This window comes from Astyanax mexicanus, chromosome 11 (genome assembly GCF_023375975.1).
Source record: "Astyanax mexicanus isolate ESR-SI-001 chromosome 11, AstMex3_surface, whole genome shotgun sequence".
NCBI classification, from domain to species: domain Eukaryota; kingdom Metazoa; phylum Chordata; class Actinopteri; order Characiformes; family Acestrorhamphidae; genus Astyanax; species Astyanax mexicanus.
In genome coordinates this window covers 36,786,308-36,804,245 of record NC_064418.1, presented here as the reverse complement: position 1 = coordinate 36,804,245, position 17,938 = coordinate 36,786,308, and the positions used below count along the sequence as shown (strand labels likewise).

The window sequence follows — 17,938 nt, the reverse complement described above, 5'->3', positions numbered from 1 at the left end:
GACAGGCGGGGCTGTGTGCGGGAGAGAGGGGCGGGGCTAAGCCCAGGGTAGTGTCAGTGGTGAAAATTAAAACTCAGAGAAAACCGATTTTCATAAAAACACATCGTCCTTAACTGAAAATTCGAATTAATCGATAAAATCGATCAATCTCCCAGCTCTAATCCAAACACCATGAAAATGCCATGTCCCCAGATAGAAGTTTGACAGTGCTGTGTTTCACACACATGCAATGATTTAATGACACACAAATAGATACAATGCTTTTACTATGCTTTTAATACTGCTGATGTTATATCTTGTGTGGGGAGGCTTTCCTGACTGTCTAGGTTGACAGTTCAACTTGCAGAAATTACAGTATATGTGGTCAAGTGAAACAGCAAAACATACCTGATAGACCTTTAGCAGAGCTATTCCAAACTATAGCAGATCCAGGTCCAATTAATAAACCTTTAAAGTATAGTAAAAAGGTTTAGATTACATTCCATTAACAATTTTGGAAAAATGTTCTCAATTACTGTTTTATTCAAAGGTTGGTCGTTTCACACGTTTCAACTCAACATTATATTACAAAAGAAAAAGCGATACTGTGTTTTATGTGACAGTGGCCTTTATTTATTTATTTTTTATATATAAAGGCAAGTAAGCCTTTATAAAAATAATAGTTTAATATAGTTTGAAATTTCTGTTTGTTTGTTTGTTTATTGTATAATAACTCTGCCCCTGAGACTCTCACACACACAAATACACACGTGTGCACACACACACACACACACACACACAGTAAAAAGTACAAAGGACAGTTGTTTATTCATTACCTGTGTACACACTGGACAGGTTTAATTGTAATTCATGTTGCTTAGATCCTGAGTGAGCTGTGTATTCTCTCTGTGATTGTTCTGTTTGTAGTCAAAAGAACAGCCTCCTAATTATTCCCTCACTGTGATCATTCTGGATGTGGAGCTTAACCACCACAGCAGTCGCTGTGTAATGATTCATTTGGCCACTCTCTATGGGGTGTGTGTGTTTGTGTTTTGAGTAGTGCTGGGCGGTATACCGGTTTATCTGGTATACCTTAAGGGAATTTAAAACCGGTATGCATTTTTCACACACTGCCATATCCCTAGATATGCTGCAGAGCGCTGTGTAGAAAAGCATCAGCAAAGAAGCACACTGACACAGCTCGCCAGCTAACTCTAGCCAGTTAGCATAACAAGCTAACATACAGGAGTGACAGTAGCTCAGCTCTGTCCTACATGAAGAGAAATGAGAACAGCACTTTATCTGAGGAGCTCCTGTTGCTGTTCCTCACTTTGAGTGTTTTTCAAGAATTGAAAATATCAAATCCTAGTCTCAGCTTCATACACTACAGCCTTGGTCTAATCTCTCCCTGCCAGTGTTTAGTATTGTGCATGCTGTCCACCACTCACAACAACAAATGGTCTGCGGATGGTCATATCCTCTGCTCTCAGATCTGCTCACTCTCTTAAGTGTGTTTGGGGAAAACAGGCTCTTCCTATTGGCACTTTCAGTCAGCGCCTTGGCAGCATAACTCTTGTTGTATGGATGTTGTTTGGAGATGGATGGAGGTCTGGAGAGTGATTCATCCTGTGTGAGTAAGGGGAAGCTGAACAGGAGGAAAAGTTGTGGGCAGATTTCCAGCAGCTGATAAGACCCGGACAGACTGACCTGGAGGCAGAGACGAGAGTGAATCAGCTCTCCTTACTGCCCAAGGCCTGACTGCGTAAAAAGAGCAGCACTGCTGATCTAGAATCAGATTTCTGCCTCCTGGTTTACTCTAAATCTGCACTCCTTCTGTCAGGGGCTCAGGTAATACCATTTACATTAGGCCTGTTATTATGACTGCATTTGTGTGTTTGTGAATGGTGTATATATTACCTAATAAATAATTGCTTTAAAACCATTTTTTGCTTGTTTAGTATTGGGGGGAGGGGGGGAGGGGGGGTCTGTATATCAGTCTGTATTTATTGTAGTTGTGGCAGTTCCATTGGTGAAGTTGTTGTTCATCTTATTGATGTTAGATTTTGGACTCATCTGCCCAAAGCACCTTGTTCCACACCTTGTTCCACATGTTAGCTGTGTACCCAGGGGACTTCTTATGGTTTTCTTTTAACAATGGCTTTCTTCTTGCTACTCTTCCATGAAGACCACATTTGTTCAGTGCATGACTAATAGTTGTCCTGTGGACAGATTCCCCCACCTGAGCTGTGGATCTCTGCATTTCGTCCAGAGTCACCATGAGTCTCTTTGCTATATCTCTGATCAGTTCTCTCCTTGTCCGGCCTGTAAGTTTAGGTGGACGACCTTGTCTTGGTAGGTTTACAGTCGTGCCATAATCTTTCCATTTTCGGATAATGGATTAAACAGTGCTCCGTGAGATTGTTAAAGCTTGGGAAATCTTTTTATATATTAAGCCTGCTTTACACTGCTTCTGCGTTACCTTATTCCTGACCTGCCTGGTGTGTTCTTTGGACTTCATGATGCTGTTTACTCCCCAATATTCTCTTAACCGACCTCTGAGGCCGTCACAGAGCAGCTGTATTTGTACTGAGATTAGATTACACACAGGTGGACTCTTTTTAGTCATTAGCCGTCATCAGGCAACTTCTGAATGCAACTGAATACAAAGGGGGCTGAATACATTTTCACACCACACTTTTTATTTTTTTTTTAATTATTTGAATTAATTAATTTTCTTTCCACTTCACAATTGTATACCACTTTGTGTTGATCTTTTACATTAAATTCCAATAAAATAACTTTGTTTTTGGTTGTAATTCGACAAAATATGAAAATATGGAAGTTCAAGGGGTATGGATACTTTTGCAAGCCACACTGTGTCACAGACCCTTTAAAAGATATGTGACGATCCGTACAGCACCCTGTCCTTTACTTTAACTCAGGAAATCCTTAGTGACTCATAAAGAACATCCTGAGATCATAGCAGCACAGTTCATTTGACCTTATTTACATAATCCAGTGCGCTTTATGTATGAAATTAGAGCAGAAAATAGACGTTTATTGATGGTTAATGGAAGTTCAAGGGGTATGAATACTTTTGCAAGCCACTATATGTGTCACAGACCCTTTTTAAAAGATGTGTGAAGATCCATCCGTACAGCACCCCGTCCTTTCCTTTAACTCATTAAATCTTAAGAGACTCATACAGAACATCCTGAGATCATAGCAGCACAGTTCATTTGACCTTATTTACATAATCCAGTGCGCTTTATGTATGAAATTAAAGCAGAAAATAGACGTTTATTGATGGTGCACCTTAAAATCCGGTTTGCCCTATAGTGTAAAAATGCAGTAATGAAAATCCAGGTGTGTATGGAGGTGCAGTTTTTAATGCATTGGTAATTGTGTGAATGGTTAAACATATTGGGCAAAGCCTCTATATGTCAGCAAGCATGCAAAGAAACACAATGACCGATCAGCAAAAAAAAAGAAAAAGAAAAGTGATAAAGGCATATACTACATAATTGAATCACAGCGGCAAAGAAGTTTAAAAAGTAATCATTAGTCTGATTTGTTTATTAATAGTGTCTGTGGATGAATTTGGGGAAGTCTCAGCGCACTGTGTAATCAGTCATTTTCTCTTTTTAGCTCATGCTGTGCTCCGCTAGTGTCTGCTTTTGACAAGCCCAAAAAATCGCACTGCATGTGCCAACCATCATTTTTTTTTTTTTCTCTCTCTTTCTCTGTCATTATCAGTGGCTGAGCCTGTAATTATGTTTTCTTGATATGTTTCATTTAATGAGATCTACCTGCTGAGCTGAAAAACAGCAGAAAATGAAGAGCCTCTTACAGTCAGTGCTGTTCTCAGAACATGTGCATGTTGTGAGAACACGTTCATGCAGCATGTGCTGTTTAACATGCTTCCCATAGTGGGCGTTGGGTGTGGTCATGACATTGATATTAGATTTAACTATGCATGTTCATATGTTGGTGGACACACCTTATAATGAATGGAATGTAGTTGACTACTTTAAACTGCATGTATTGCTGAAACTAATGTACAAATGATCAAAAACACCTACACCCCCTGAAGATGGTGTATTGCCAATAGAATAGGACTTTCCAAAGTTGGCACCGTTCCTAATAACCAGGTTTGTTAGATAAAGTGTCTCTTGAATGATGGTGCACAGTTTGACCTGTTTTTGGAATGAAGTCAGGAGATGAGGTTGATCATGAAGTGGGATGGTAATCATCATCATTGTCTAGCATCCTGACGTCACTAGCACACTCGTCACTGAATGCAATCAGAATTCACTCAGGTGAAAGTGTGCGCACTTGAGTTTGTGTGGTGTGTGTGTGTGTACTGTGAGAGGCTCTCTGTGTGATTCCTCTCTACTACACACTCTACTAAGTAGGTGTGTAGTATGTTATGTGGTGTGTATGTTCGTGTTTGAGTAACAGTGAGACGCAGGCTGGGAAGCACCAGTACACATGAGAAATGGTCTCGCGTGAGCTGTAGAAATGGAGTTTGGTGTGTGAGCTGCTCAATGGAGCAGAGATGATGCATTCTATGAGACACACCCTCACCCATGCTGCTCTCTGTCAGCTCCTCTCAAAACACATAGCTTTAGGTGTACCAAACTGCACTGTACCAAACTGCTCTTGGTATTGCTCAACAATACACAACAAAAACAGTATAAATGAATGAATACTGGAATGAATATATAAATGAATACATCTCTCTGTTGTTCAGGTTTGGAAAGAAGAAGGAAGAGAAAAGTAAAGGAGAGACTAAGCTGAATATGTCCAAGCAATCTTCAGAAATACTGAGTGAGGAAGAGTTGGAGAGGATGAAAGAAGAGCGAGAAAGGTAAAAGGTTCACTTTTCTCTCATTCTCTCTTTTTTTTTCTTTCTTTCTTTTTTTTTTTTTTTTTTACAGAGCATGTAACATGGTGAAGGTTTTGTGTAGTTTATTCTCTTTTCCTGTTCTGCAGGATTGAAGCTAAGCATCAGGAGCTGAGAGACCGTCAGGCTCGAGATCGTTTTGCTCCTCCTGATGTGGAGGATGATGATGCGGACCCCAACTACGCCCGTATCAACAACTTTAGAGACCGCGTGAGCCCGTCTCAGCCTCTTTATGGGAACCACAGCCCATCTCCACAGCGACCGACACAGCCGCCCTCTCACAGCCCAGAACCATCCGCAGAAGACCCTCTCAGCGGCCTTTACGCTAAAGTCAACAAAAGAGGTCCACCACCACATGCAGCAGACAGGTCAGTGCTCTGCCTGCATACACATATACAGTATAGAGATCATCACACTCAAACACACACACTCACACACCTAAAATCATAGATGAAAGGGCTTTTGTGCGTGAATTGACCTCATGCGTATTGGTTAACTAGGTTATCACATGCATTATCACATGGGAACATGTGGTTTCACATATGATGACCTTTTTGTAAGGAAAAGATGTTTTGTCTATTTGTCCAAATGTTTGTGGACACCTCTTCTAGTGAATGGCAAAATAATTGAAACCTTAGGTCAAAACAGTTAAAAAAATATTTTTTAAATCACTGATAAAATCTGATTTAATACATGCAATAGTAATATTTTCCAATCGTCCTCCGCTAAAGGCATAACTAGCAAGCTGATGGCTCATTTTGGTTGAGGGCAGGATTTAATCTGTTAACAGAAGTCATGTTGAGCGTTGCGGGAACTTGAATTCAGGTTTTAAAAGTTTTTACCACAGGAGGACTCCAGAACATTATACCACATTTTTCGCACTTAGTATTAGCAGCTAACCGCTAGCGCTAGCCACGGTTAGCGGCTAATGCCACCTGACCACGCTACACTGAGAAACCCTAAGTGTTCCAGTAAGCCAGAGCAATATTAGCTAGCGGTACCTGCCATGTAGCTTGTTTTAACACTGTAAATATGCAGGCTACAGTCAGATATACTCACCTCTGGACTGCGAAAGAGCTAGCGCTTAGCTTGGTTAGGGGCTAATGCTAATGCTGCTCCAGCAGTGCTAGCCAGGGTTAGCAGCAGGCTACCGGCTGATAATGCTCACCTCTGAGAGTGTAAAGGAGCTAGTGCTTAGTGGCTAATGCTAATATTGCTGGAGAACTAAACTGAAACTTCTGTATGACCCTGTACTTCAGCAAAGTGTCTTTACTGCTTATTACAACCTGGATTATAAGGCACACTGAGGATTTTTGTAAAAATTAAAGGATTTTAAGTGGCGCCTTATAGTGTGAAAAATACGGTAAACAATGTCTTTGATGTTCTATTAGCTTGTCTAGTTGGTTTTAGAAAGCTTTTCCATTAGTTAGTGTTTGGAAATTGATAGTTGATGGTAAAAGCAGTATGTCAGTAGGTCAGCCACAAAAGTGAACACTCCAAAATATTTTTCTTTGAGATGAGGAGAGTGAAAAAACTTTCTGTATGGTCTCAATTTAGTATATATATACACACACACACGGACTTGCTCTTGCTCACACAACTTTTCCATCATCAGTTATAAAAAAAACCTGAGAGTACGATGAGTGTCTGAGATGCAGCGCTAGACCTCCGGATCTGTTCCTCCATTTATGACCATCTCAGACTGGAGCTGAGTGCAATAAATAGCACGCACACACTGCTCACACACTGTTCCCCACACCAGCCATGAGTGACTTTAGCTTAAAGCGCATGACACACGGTCTGCCACTTCGGATGAACAAAACCTGACTAATTTCCTCAGCTGTCGCGCAGGTGTGAGGAGGTGAGCTGTGCGTGTTTCATGCTGCATATTAATTCCTCTCCCCTCGCTCTGTGAAGTTTAGCGGCTGGATTTGCTGAAAGGCTGCTGATGCGATGCTGGAAGACATGTTGACGTAGCGTGATGAATTAGCTATACATCATTGACGCCGGCGCTAGCACCACCGCGGCGCTCGAGCGGTCTGCTAAACGAGAGAGCCGCCGTGCCGCAAAGAGGCCGTATGATTTAATACCAGCCAGCGAGAGCCATTAAAGAAGGCAAGTTATTTTGAAAGGCCAGCAATTTAGCACAGTCTGCTGCACGCAACTGTCATAAAAAAGGCCACTCAACCCTGCTGCTATCTCATGGGCCAGCGAGGTAGAGAGTCATTAATTGTTATAAAATTCTGTGCTCTGCTCAGTTCCGGCACTTCATCACGCTTTGCAGTTTTGTTTTTTACATCTGAAATTATGGGAATAAATTAGCTCATATTTTAGCATGATAAATAATAATGTTGGATTTGACCAGGAAGGAGCATAACTGCATGTGGAGAACATTGCGCTGTTTACACCAGCATCTTAAAATCTCATTTCATCGTTTTTTCATAAATTTAAAAAAATTCTAGTTGTGGTCTGTAGTATGAACGAATGCCATGTGAGCTGTTTTTTTGTAAAATAAAAAAAGTGCTCCAGTGATCCTATATAATACTGCTTTAGTTTGGTGGAGGAGTGGGCCAGGAGAACCAATAGGATTCGGCTCTTGCTCATGAATATTCATACATGCAAACATATCGCCTCTGATTGGCTAACAGCACTGTCAGGCAGCGAGACGAACAACAATAAGAAATGTTTTAAAAACCCCCCCAAGGTTTTGTTGGCTGCAAACATTCAACATTTCTCCGGTTAGAAATTTCAGATTGAAATCCGATTGCTCATTGCACAGCACTTATCACTGGTGTTTCATTTGTACCTAAGGGAGTTTTGGTTGTTTAAGAAAAAGGGTTGCAATAACGTGGATCACGATTTGTATTACCTCCTGAAGAGCTTTGAGTGATCCAATTCATGTCTGTTTTTAATTTGTCTTTGTTTTGAGTACACTTGCACTTTTTGGGGCTTGGCTTTATCCAGATGTCCTCCTGATACTCAAGAATACACATGAAATGAGCAGGTGTAAAAGTGGTGTAAATGTGTCAGCAGAAAAAAAAATCTATAAATAATTCAACAAAGGCTACATCCATGTATCCAGGTGTGTAACCCTCCATATTTTTGTCCGTTCAGAGATAATAATGTTTATATAAGAATTTTTGTCCTGTATGGTGTCAAACATCAAAACAAGACAAAGAAGGAAAAAACACTGAATTTTAATCTTGTATTAAAAAGTACTTACATTTCTTCAAATGTAAATATTGGGATTCTTCCATTTGAATCCATTTAAACCCTTTAATGCATTTTAAGAAAAAAAAAGATTTTTGTTTAAAAAAGTACCGTATTTTTCAGACTATAAATTGGGGGCTAATGCTAATACTGCTGCACCCAGCCTTAGTGCTGGAGAAACTTTACTAAAAGAAACGTACCCTTAGACAAATTATTGGACATCTAAGCTTACTGTAAATAAACGGAAGCGCTATACTCACCCAAATTAAAGGTCTGTGTAGATTAACATCCAGATCTTGTTTTACTTGAAAGAAAACTTTTTTTTTTTTTTTTGATGATGATGAATTATAAAATTGTTTACTTAGGTGCTTTCCCCAACTTCCCCATTAAAAGGGAAACATAGTGACACTCTTGCTCACTTCGATATAGGCATCCTTACTAGGGTTGACTTAATGCACCTTTTAATTTTAATTTTATTTATCCGAAAAATGCAGTATGGTGCCCTAAAGCACCTTAAGAGGTTCCAACACAGTTTTAAATGAAAAAAAAAATCCCCAAAGGAACCTATACTTTTAACAATGTATTAAATAATAACAACTTTACAGATTCTAAATCTAATCAGGGCATTATATAGTTGTAATAGAACATTATTTATCCATGTAAATCTAAAATCTAGTGCTATCTATAGATGTAGATGTTTTATAAATGATAAATCGCACTATATAGGCACTAAAGAGTTTTGCCCGACTCAACTCTGAAAACAGAGAATTTTCAAAAATATCAACCTTTGAGAGCATTTTCAAAATGCTCCATTAACAGAGGCCAAAATAAAATAAAAAAAAATAATAATAATACGTTTGAGTGTATTTGGACAAGGCTATTATAAGCACGACTCATGCTTTCAGCTATCCAGTGTACTTTTGTCCATGTTTATATATAACAATGTATCAAACCGTGTTAAAAAACACTACAGTACTTATCAGCTCAACATGGTTTTACTCAAGCGTTTAATGCTCATGTTTTCCCTGAAAGCTGTAACAGCCTTTTAGCTTCAGCGCAAAACTGAGAAAGCAGGCTTCACTCACCAAACAAGTCTTAGCTGATCAAGAGGAAACACTGTGTAAATCTGATTTCATGCCAAACTATTCCTTTTAAGCCGGGCAACCCGTCTCTCTCCAGCTCCGAGATCCGCTCTCCTGCGGAATTTATTTCCAGCCCTGACCGAGCACCCCTGATCCACGCCTAATCAGAGTAAGCCGAGGCTCTGATTTCTGGAACAAGGTGTGTTAGCGTAGGAAGCTAACTCTGCAGGAGCACATCCTACCAGCAGCAGAGCTGGAGATGTTTGATCTGAAACTCGCGACCTTATGTTGCCTCAAACACCTGTTGATGGACTTGTAGTTTTGGCAGCCTGGATTTTCTTGGAAGCTCTGCTCAGGTGACTCATGTGAAATCAGTGGTGGTCTGTCAGCCCCGTTGCTGTGACGTCACGGCAGATAAAGGACGTGCAGTTTTTAACCTTGCACTGGCTAACCTTCAGAAGGTGGAAGTTCTCAAGGTTGTCAGAATCTTTCTGCAGATATTGCTTTTAAGGCTATTTTAAGGCTAAGGTTAAAGCTATTAGCGCTGCTCAATATAGCATTTGTTAAAGTCTGTCAGCTTAATTGTATAAATCTCAGCAACAGCATTATGTAGCATTTTACTTTAAAATGGCAACTTCATTTTGATGTGCCACATACTTGTAAAATGTATTATGGCGTCTCTATCATTAACACACTGGGTTTGGCATGGTGCTAACTGCACTGTGTTACTTTGGTGAAGCAGGCAAGAAAACGCTCACAATTCAACATAAGTAATATTTATATAAAATCATGCATTATTTTTCAGGTCAGGCAACATGCTTCTCTGACATTTAATGGCTGTTCGCTCACCTTTGTTGTATAGCATGTCCTTTAGGGGTGAATCACAGAACTTTAGACTACCCGTCTAAAGATATGTAACTAAAACGAATATTTTTTTTCTACAGAGGCTGGAGTTTGTTGCTTGAGGGTGCTTAGCGATCACACTATATAACTCTGTGGGGAAAAAAAATAAGAGACCACTTTAAAATTATGAGTCTCTTTGATTTTACCAAATTGAAAACCTCTGGAACATAATCAAGAGGAAGATGGATGATCACAAGCCACCAAACCAAGCTGAACTGCTTGAGTTTCAAAGGAATGTTATCCAAAAGCAGTGTGTAAGACTGGTGGAGGAGAACATGCCAAGATGCATGAAAAACTGTGATTAAAAAACAGGGTTATTCCATCAAATATTGATTTCTGAACTCTTAAAACCTTTTTTTTTAGTAATATGAACATGTTTTATTTGCATTATCTGAGGTCTGAAAGTTCTGCATCTTTTTTTTTTTTCTTTCAGCCACTTCTCATTTTCTGCAAAAAAAAAATGCTCTAAATGACAATATTTTTATTTGGAATTTGAGAGTCTGTTATTGTCTGTAGTTTATAGAATAAAACAACAATGTTCATTTTACTCAAACATATATCTATAAATAGCAAAATCAGAGAAACTGATTCAAAATCTGAAGTGGTCTCTTATTTTTTTTTGTAATTAAGAGCTGTATACATACTGAACCATGCCTAAAACCCACCTCTTCAAGCAGGCCTGGGTCTGGTACGCTGTACCATGCAGGATATGTAAAGTATGTGCAACAGTGAAACAAATCAGGCTTTGGAACATTTTTGTAAAAAAAAAAAAATTGTATTTAGCCAGGCAGTTGGTTCCAGGTTGTAATGCTTTGCTTTGATTTGAGATGAAATTACAGTTCCTTTTCTTTGCACAGTTTTACATGTTGCCATTGAATATATATATATATAAAAGACCCCCCCAGCAGCCGTCTCCAGACTGCTCTCCTTTAATTAGTAAATGTATGTGACCAGGTCTCCTCAGCCTCTCCACTCTCTCTCTCTCGCTTCATTCTCCGAGCTGGACGCTACCAGGCCCAGCCTGCGCCCACAAAGCCTCGCTTTTATTCTCCACTCTGAGCACTCTGCGGCCAGCCGCTCCACCTCACAGCCCTTGTTTTCTGCCTCTCCATCTTCCCTTTCATCTGAGAGCCAGGGCTGAAGAGCGGGCGATCTGGAGGGCGTGCAGGTTGAAAAGAGCGGGGCTCTTGAGGCACTCTTCCTGTGGGAAAGAGCGAGAGACGGGGGCCAGAGCCCTCAGCTGTGGACGCCGGGAGGGGGGCTGAGAGCTAGCGGCTCTCGAGAGCTTGGGCTTTTTTTTTTTTCTTCTTCTTCCTGGAATAAAACATAAAAAAAAATAAAAAATAGTCGTCGTCGTACTCGAACTACTCTACTGTGGGCCTCCTGAGCGTTGCTCTGCTCCAATTAAAAACTAATCATTCTTCCTCTAGAGAGAGAGAAGCCTGGGAGATGAAGTGAAGATGAAGTGAAGAAGAAGAGAAGAAGGGGTGTGTTGGGTGGGGTATGGAGGTTGTTATTGTGCAGGGTGACTTAAGGAAAGAGAGAGAAAAAGAAAGAGAGAGAGGACCTGTGGTGTTCCATCTCTGTAGACCCTCCTTACATTTGGCAAAGATTGAAGAGAAATAGACTGATAAAAAAAGAAAGGAAAGGAAAGGAAAAGAAAAGAAAGAAAGAAAGAAAGCTGTAGGCCTCACTCAAGCCCACTATAGCAACTGGTGTTCTGTACATGCCCATGAACAATAACCCCCCCCAGGCTCCCCCGAACAAACCCAGCAACACCCAGCCAATCGTGATCAGCCGACCAGCGGGTTCTACACTGTACACCCAGCACGCATCCATCAACCACCACTCTGCAGGTCAGCTGGGTTCCCTCATCCAGCCCATCAGCCACCATTGTGCGCCCAGAGAGCGCCGAAAGATTTCTCCGTGCCAAAACAAGCCTAAGTGTACCACAGCCAGGGCTTTTCTTCTCTGTCCCCCGTTCCTCCCTCCTTTCCCCCCTTTTTCCATCCTCCACCTCTTCTGCCGGCAAGCCCGGAGCCGCCTCACTATCGAAATAATTATATAAATCAATAGATGGAGAAAGAAAAGCTTTTAGTGCAGGTTGGATGAGTGCTGGAGTGCTTTGCTCCCTGTTAATTAATCAGCCGTTGTGTTGAGCCGAGTGAATGAACGCTCCAGGCTCGCGCGCTCCACTGCTGTTTTTACACGCTGCCAAGCTGCTGTCTTAAGTGTCTCCCTAAATCCAAGAGCCCCTCTCTACTCCGCCCCAGTCTCTCACTTTCTCTCTCTTTTTTACTCTCACCTGCTCTTTCCTCTCACTGTCATCACTCTCTCTTTCTCTCTCTCTTCCTTGCTCCATTCTCTGTCTCTCTCTCCATCCCTCCTCCTGCAGGTAATTGGAGTGGGACTTGTGTGTTTGTGTGCTTGTGCCTCTTCCTCTTGTTGAGAAAAGAACAAGAGAGAGAGAGAAAGAAAGAAGAAAGAAAGAGGGAACAGGGGAGAGAAAGAAAGAGAGAGAGAGGGAGAGAAGGAGGAGAGGGCGAGGTTGGCCTCTCATATTTGTTCAAGAACTTCCCGGCTGCCACTCACTCACGAAAAGAAAAAAAAAAATCCACGTCTCCCTCACAATGGAGTACATGCATACAGGGAGCGGAAGGCAAACACACTCGCACACACTCTCTTTCTCTCTCTTACTCTCTCTCTTACTCTCTCTCGTCTCTCACATACACACACACACTCCCGATCGCACTCTCGCGCACACACTCTCAAAGCTTTCACTTAGTGCTTTTCTCCAGATGTATTGTAGCTTAGCAACAAGTCTTGCCTGAGCAGCATTGGGTTCTGTTTTTGGCAACAGCTTGGTTTAAGGTTTCAAGCATTTTTGCAGAAAAGCAGAATTCATCCACCCCAGCAGCCACCCCAACCAGCTAATTAGTCTGCTTCAACATTTTCAAACACAGATTATTTTTATTCTATTGGAATTTTTTTTTTATACTTTGCTTAAGAAATGCTGTAAAAAAACAAAGAATAGAAAAATAAGAAAGGAGTTTTCCTTTGTTTTGTTTGTCACAAATCTTTCCACTCAGCATGCCTCTAACGCAGCGCAGCAGCAGCAGAGAGGCTGAGCGGCTGAGTGTGATTGGAGTTCACCTGCACAGCAGCAAATTAGAATAGTGAGAGAGAGAGAGAGGGTGAGAGGGGAAATGAGGAGAGGGAAAAAACATTGATTGCTTGTCCAAATGATGTTATGCTGGCCAAAATATTTCTAATTATTTCTTCAATTGCAAATGGCATTTAAAAAGTGCTGTCACTTCTGGTTAGGGCGGCGTGAAGCCGACCTGTCATTGGGGGCTATCTTTTGTTGTCATATTTCATTTCTGGAAATGTCTACCAATTAGAGCGCAGTGGCCCGGCACCATTAGTGAAGGGGAGAAAATTGAGAGATCTGCTCCGCTCTTCTCCCAGCTCAGGCAGGAGCACTGCCGCTTAGACCTCGCACACACACACACACCGCATTTTCTCTCAGCCACTTTTCTTTTCCTCCTCCCTGCATACCAACTCTGCAGCAAAGCCAATGCATGATGTGTCTGATGTCTGATTTGAGCAATGGTAGAAATCACAAATCCAGTTCCTAATATTAATAGTGGGCTGTTTACAGGCTCAGTTAAAGGGGGGCTGTTTTACAAATATAGCATGAATTATTGAACAATTGACCATAACACTATATAACAAAGTAAAGTCAAATAATTGATTGTACCCTTGTATAAACTAACATCAAACGGTACGTTATGGTGTGTGTATATATATATATATATATATATATATATATAAACATATATATATACAGTATATACACACAGCTCTGGAAAAAAACAACAGACCACTTAAAATGATGAGTCTTTTTAATTTTAAGCATGATAATGCAAAGTGTATCAAAGGAGCACCTACCCTCATTTCTTGTGCTCATTTCTGTGTACCTGGACTCACTACCTACCAATGACCAGCAGACACACTCACTCACACACAAAGAGCTTTTTATCCAGTCAAAAGAAAAATATCAAACACTCATGCCAGATAACTGAGTTTGACCATTACACGTTTTGAACAGTTAAATATATTTGTTACTTGTTGAAAAAAGATAAAAAAAAAAGTTTAATTAGGAAAAGATACAATAAGCAAATAGCACTCCTTCGGTGGAATGGCCCATATATAAATATAAATCAAAGATAAACAAAATATGCCAGTGTCATTTTTTGTGCAGCCCTAAATCCTACTGTTATGTGTTGTGTGCTTTGTCAGTATTGCACTTACTACAACCATGCCAATAAAAGCACAATATTTTAAACTGAATTGACTTCAGACAGAGAGAGCAAAGCATTATGGATGATGTGAATGAGAAGAGAGACAGTGTGAAAAACTGAAATGAGTGAAAGGAGATGAAACCAGAATAGAAGAGAGAAATTTACTGCTCTATTTCTGTCTCTCTCTCTCTCTCTCTCTCTCTCTCTCTCTCTCTCTCTCTCTCTCTCTCTCTCTCTCTCTCTCGTCGTGTGTGTGAGACAGTATTTTGCAGGCCGTTTCTGAGATGCAGTAATGGCCGGAGCTCTTCTGGCGTCTTCAGTGTGTTGGTAATTTATGTGGCTTCCAGCTTAAAGCCATCATTTACCCCACACTTAGTCTGCTGACCTCTACGCTTTCTTCAACCATAAAACAATTAATAGACGTGGAGGGAAAAGGCTGGACTGAGTGCTAGCTGGGGGTTATGAGTCTGAAAACAAAGACGTTGATTGTATAGAGAGAGAAAGGGAGAACCGTGTTTTCGGGAATGATGTCGCTCCATTTAATATTTTTTTGGGGGTGAGTTGGGGTGTTGATCATCCAGCATCCTGTCTTCCTGTCAAAACCCTTTTTTTTTCTTTTCTTTTTTTTATTAATGTTAAATGCAATCAAATCCTCACAGCATTTTGCTCCAAAGTGTAGTCGAAAGAGACTGTTTCTCCAACAAAAGCTTTGTTTTTTTGTTTGTTTTTTTTTTTTTTTTAGAAAAAACACTGAATGAGCAGAATAGTGAGAATTGTGAGCAGGCCAGCGGATCATACACACTCACATGCTCACATGGCTGTGTGTGTGTGTGGCCAGGTTATTGTGCGTCTTATTAATGGCTCTATTCATTTTTAATATCTCCCATCTCCCAGGCCCCTGTGGAAGCCAGCCAAGTACCCAATCACTTACGCATGAAAAGAAAAGATAAAAATTACGGCTCATGGTTTTTTTTTGTTTTTTTTTTTTGTGGGGACTAAGCACTAATTCCCTGGCTCTGCAATCAGATAGCCTTTGCCACTGCCCGGAGGAATCGATAGCATTGGCGATAGTTAATGTCTGGCTTCTGCGAGAAAGAGAAAATAGATATCTGTAGCCTTTGTTGAACTTTTCATGTGTGTGGCGGTTTTCTACAGCCCTCTTGTTGAAGGAGAAAGGCCGAGATGAGGCCACCTGGTGCTGAAGCTCAGCTTACCTCTCCCAGCTTTACAGAAAAGGGTACATGTGCTGTGGCCTTTTCCTCTTTTTTGTGATCGGTAATCTCTCTCTCACACACTCTGTCTCTCTCTCTCTCTCTCTCTCTCTCTCTTTTCTCATTCTGTCACTCTCCCTTTCAGACATTCGGTGTTCCAGTGTTAGGCTCTCAACCTGTGGCTCTAGTGTATCTGAGGGATGGATGTCTGAGCATGAGCAGCTACAGGGGTTGAACAATGTAACTGAGGTTTCATGGTTAAATTGGAGCAGCCTGGTGGCCAATCTTCATTATTTGCACATTGCACCAGTTAAAGCAGAGTGTGAAGGTTCAATTAGCAGGGTAAGAGCACAGTTCCGCTCAAAATATTGCAATGCACGCAACATTATGCATGACATACCAGAGTTCAAAAGAGGACAAATTGTTGGTGCACGTCTTGCTGGCGCATCTGTGACCGAGACAGTCTTTGTGATGTATAAAGAGCCACGGTATCCAGGGTAATGTCAGCATACCACCAAGAAGAAGGACGAACCACATCCAACAGGATTAACTGTGGACGCTGTAAGAGGAAGCTGTCTGAAAGGGATGTTCAGGTGCTAACCCGGATTGTATCCAAATAACATAAAACCACGGCTGCCCAAATCACGGCAGAATTCAATGTGCACCTCAACTCACACAGTTCCACCAGAACTGTCCGTCAGGACAATAAATTATTGTGGTCTAAAACCAGGTGTTTCAATTTCATTGTCCAACCCCTGTAGGTTTATGATGAGCTTGGAGACTAGGTATAAATGCAGAAATGATATGACTGATGGTGTTTTATCTAGATGATCTTGAAGGGCATGTTTAAAATGGCAGGTATAATAAAGCTTCTCAGGTAAAGAGAGAGAGACAGAGAGAGGGTATTAATAGAGGGAAAAAGCTGTGTATTAATCAACAGACCCTAATCGTCTGGGAAGCTTTTATATTAAAGGGATTAGTGGGAATTTTATTGTTTTCCTCTATAAGAGTATTAGTAAGGTCAGGTACAGTTCAAGCAAAAAAATTAATAAAATAATAATCACTAGGGTTACACTAAAATAAAAAAAACCCTGAAAATACAGGTTTTTGCAGGTGTTCATTAATACTTGAATCTCCAAAACAGCAACTTTACAAAAGAGAGAAAAACCTTATAAACTTTGAATGGAAGTCAGTGTAAAAAGAGTTTATTACAGGTGATTTTTAAGTATTTCTATTGGTCCGTTCATCAATACAATTTAGCACAGTGTAAGGGACATTTTGTTTGTTCAAATTATGCATAAAACTAAAAATCAACAAAAATAGAGATACTTGTTTTTCATTAAACAGCGACGATTTGTAAATCACTTTACAAGGAATTAGTAAATCTTCTCTGATTTATATACAATTAATAAAAAAAATGCAGCTGCTAGACTAATTACAAGCACTCGAGATCATGTCACTCCAGATTTAGCCTTTTTCTACTGGCTCTCTGTTCACTACAGGGTCATGTTTAAAGTTTTTTTTATTTGTTTTTAAGGTTTTGCACAGGCTTAAACCATCTTACATTACTGACTCATTAGAACCTTTATCCCATTCCAGGTCTTTGAGGTCTTTAGATCAGTTGCTCCTGGCTGTTCCTTGGTCGTGGCAAAAGCTCAAGGGTGATCGAGTTTAAAAGCTCTGTCACTTTTATACAGATAAGCTCTTGCTGACCATGCCACATGTTTATGCTGAACATTTACCACATTTTAGTGTGAGCATGTGCTAAATGGCAAAAAAAGAATCCCAAAACGTATTATTAAGTTCATTTTACATCTAGGTACAGAACCCTTCATCAGACGTTGCACAGGGCTCAAACGGCAGATCGAAATGCTGGATCTGCAACTAAGTGGAAAATGCTCCAAGTAAACACTTACTTAACCTTTTGGCTTACTGACATGACCCTAAAAGGGCATGGAGAACTCATCCAGGAGGTCACAAAAGAACCCAGAAGTGTGTTCACACTTTAAAGACACTTTTTTTAGTCTTTTTTTTGCCAAATGCTCCCAGTAGAAATGTAAGAGATAATTGAATAGCATGAATTATTATTTCGAGGCAAATACAAGGCGATAAAGGTGTGGAGTTGTTTTGTATTTTTCATTTTAATTGCAGTTTACACTTTTGTAACACTTAGCCAAATTATAACAGCAAGCTTAGATTGTATTTTGTATCCAAAGCAGAATTATTAAAACAGAAATCTTATAAAAAAATATGTGAAAATGTTAGGTGAAAATAAGGTTTTCATAACTTAAGAAAACACTAGTGCCTCAGATTGACGCATTGACTCATGTGCCACATGAGTGC

The 17,938-nt window shown here is 40.4% G+C and overlaps 1 protein-coding gene across 8 annotated transcripts in view; it reads left to right on the top strand.

Annotated features, from left to right (window-relative positions):
* Positions 1–17,938, top strand: part of pard3bb (par-3 family cell polarity regulator beta b) — a 367,820-nt gene that overhangs the window by 265,801 nt on the left and 84,081 nt on the right. For all 8 annotated transcript variants that reach the window (XM_022680248.2, XM_022680245.2, XM_022680244.2 and 5 more), the window contains 2 exons: positions 4,733–4,849; positions 4,975–5,253. In XM_022680248.2, coding sequence (XP_022535969.2) covers positions 4,733–4,849; positions 4,975–5,253 — 396 coding nt within the window. The remainder of the gene's footprint in view (positions 1–4,732; positions 4,850–4,974; positions 5,254–17,938) is intronic.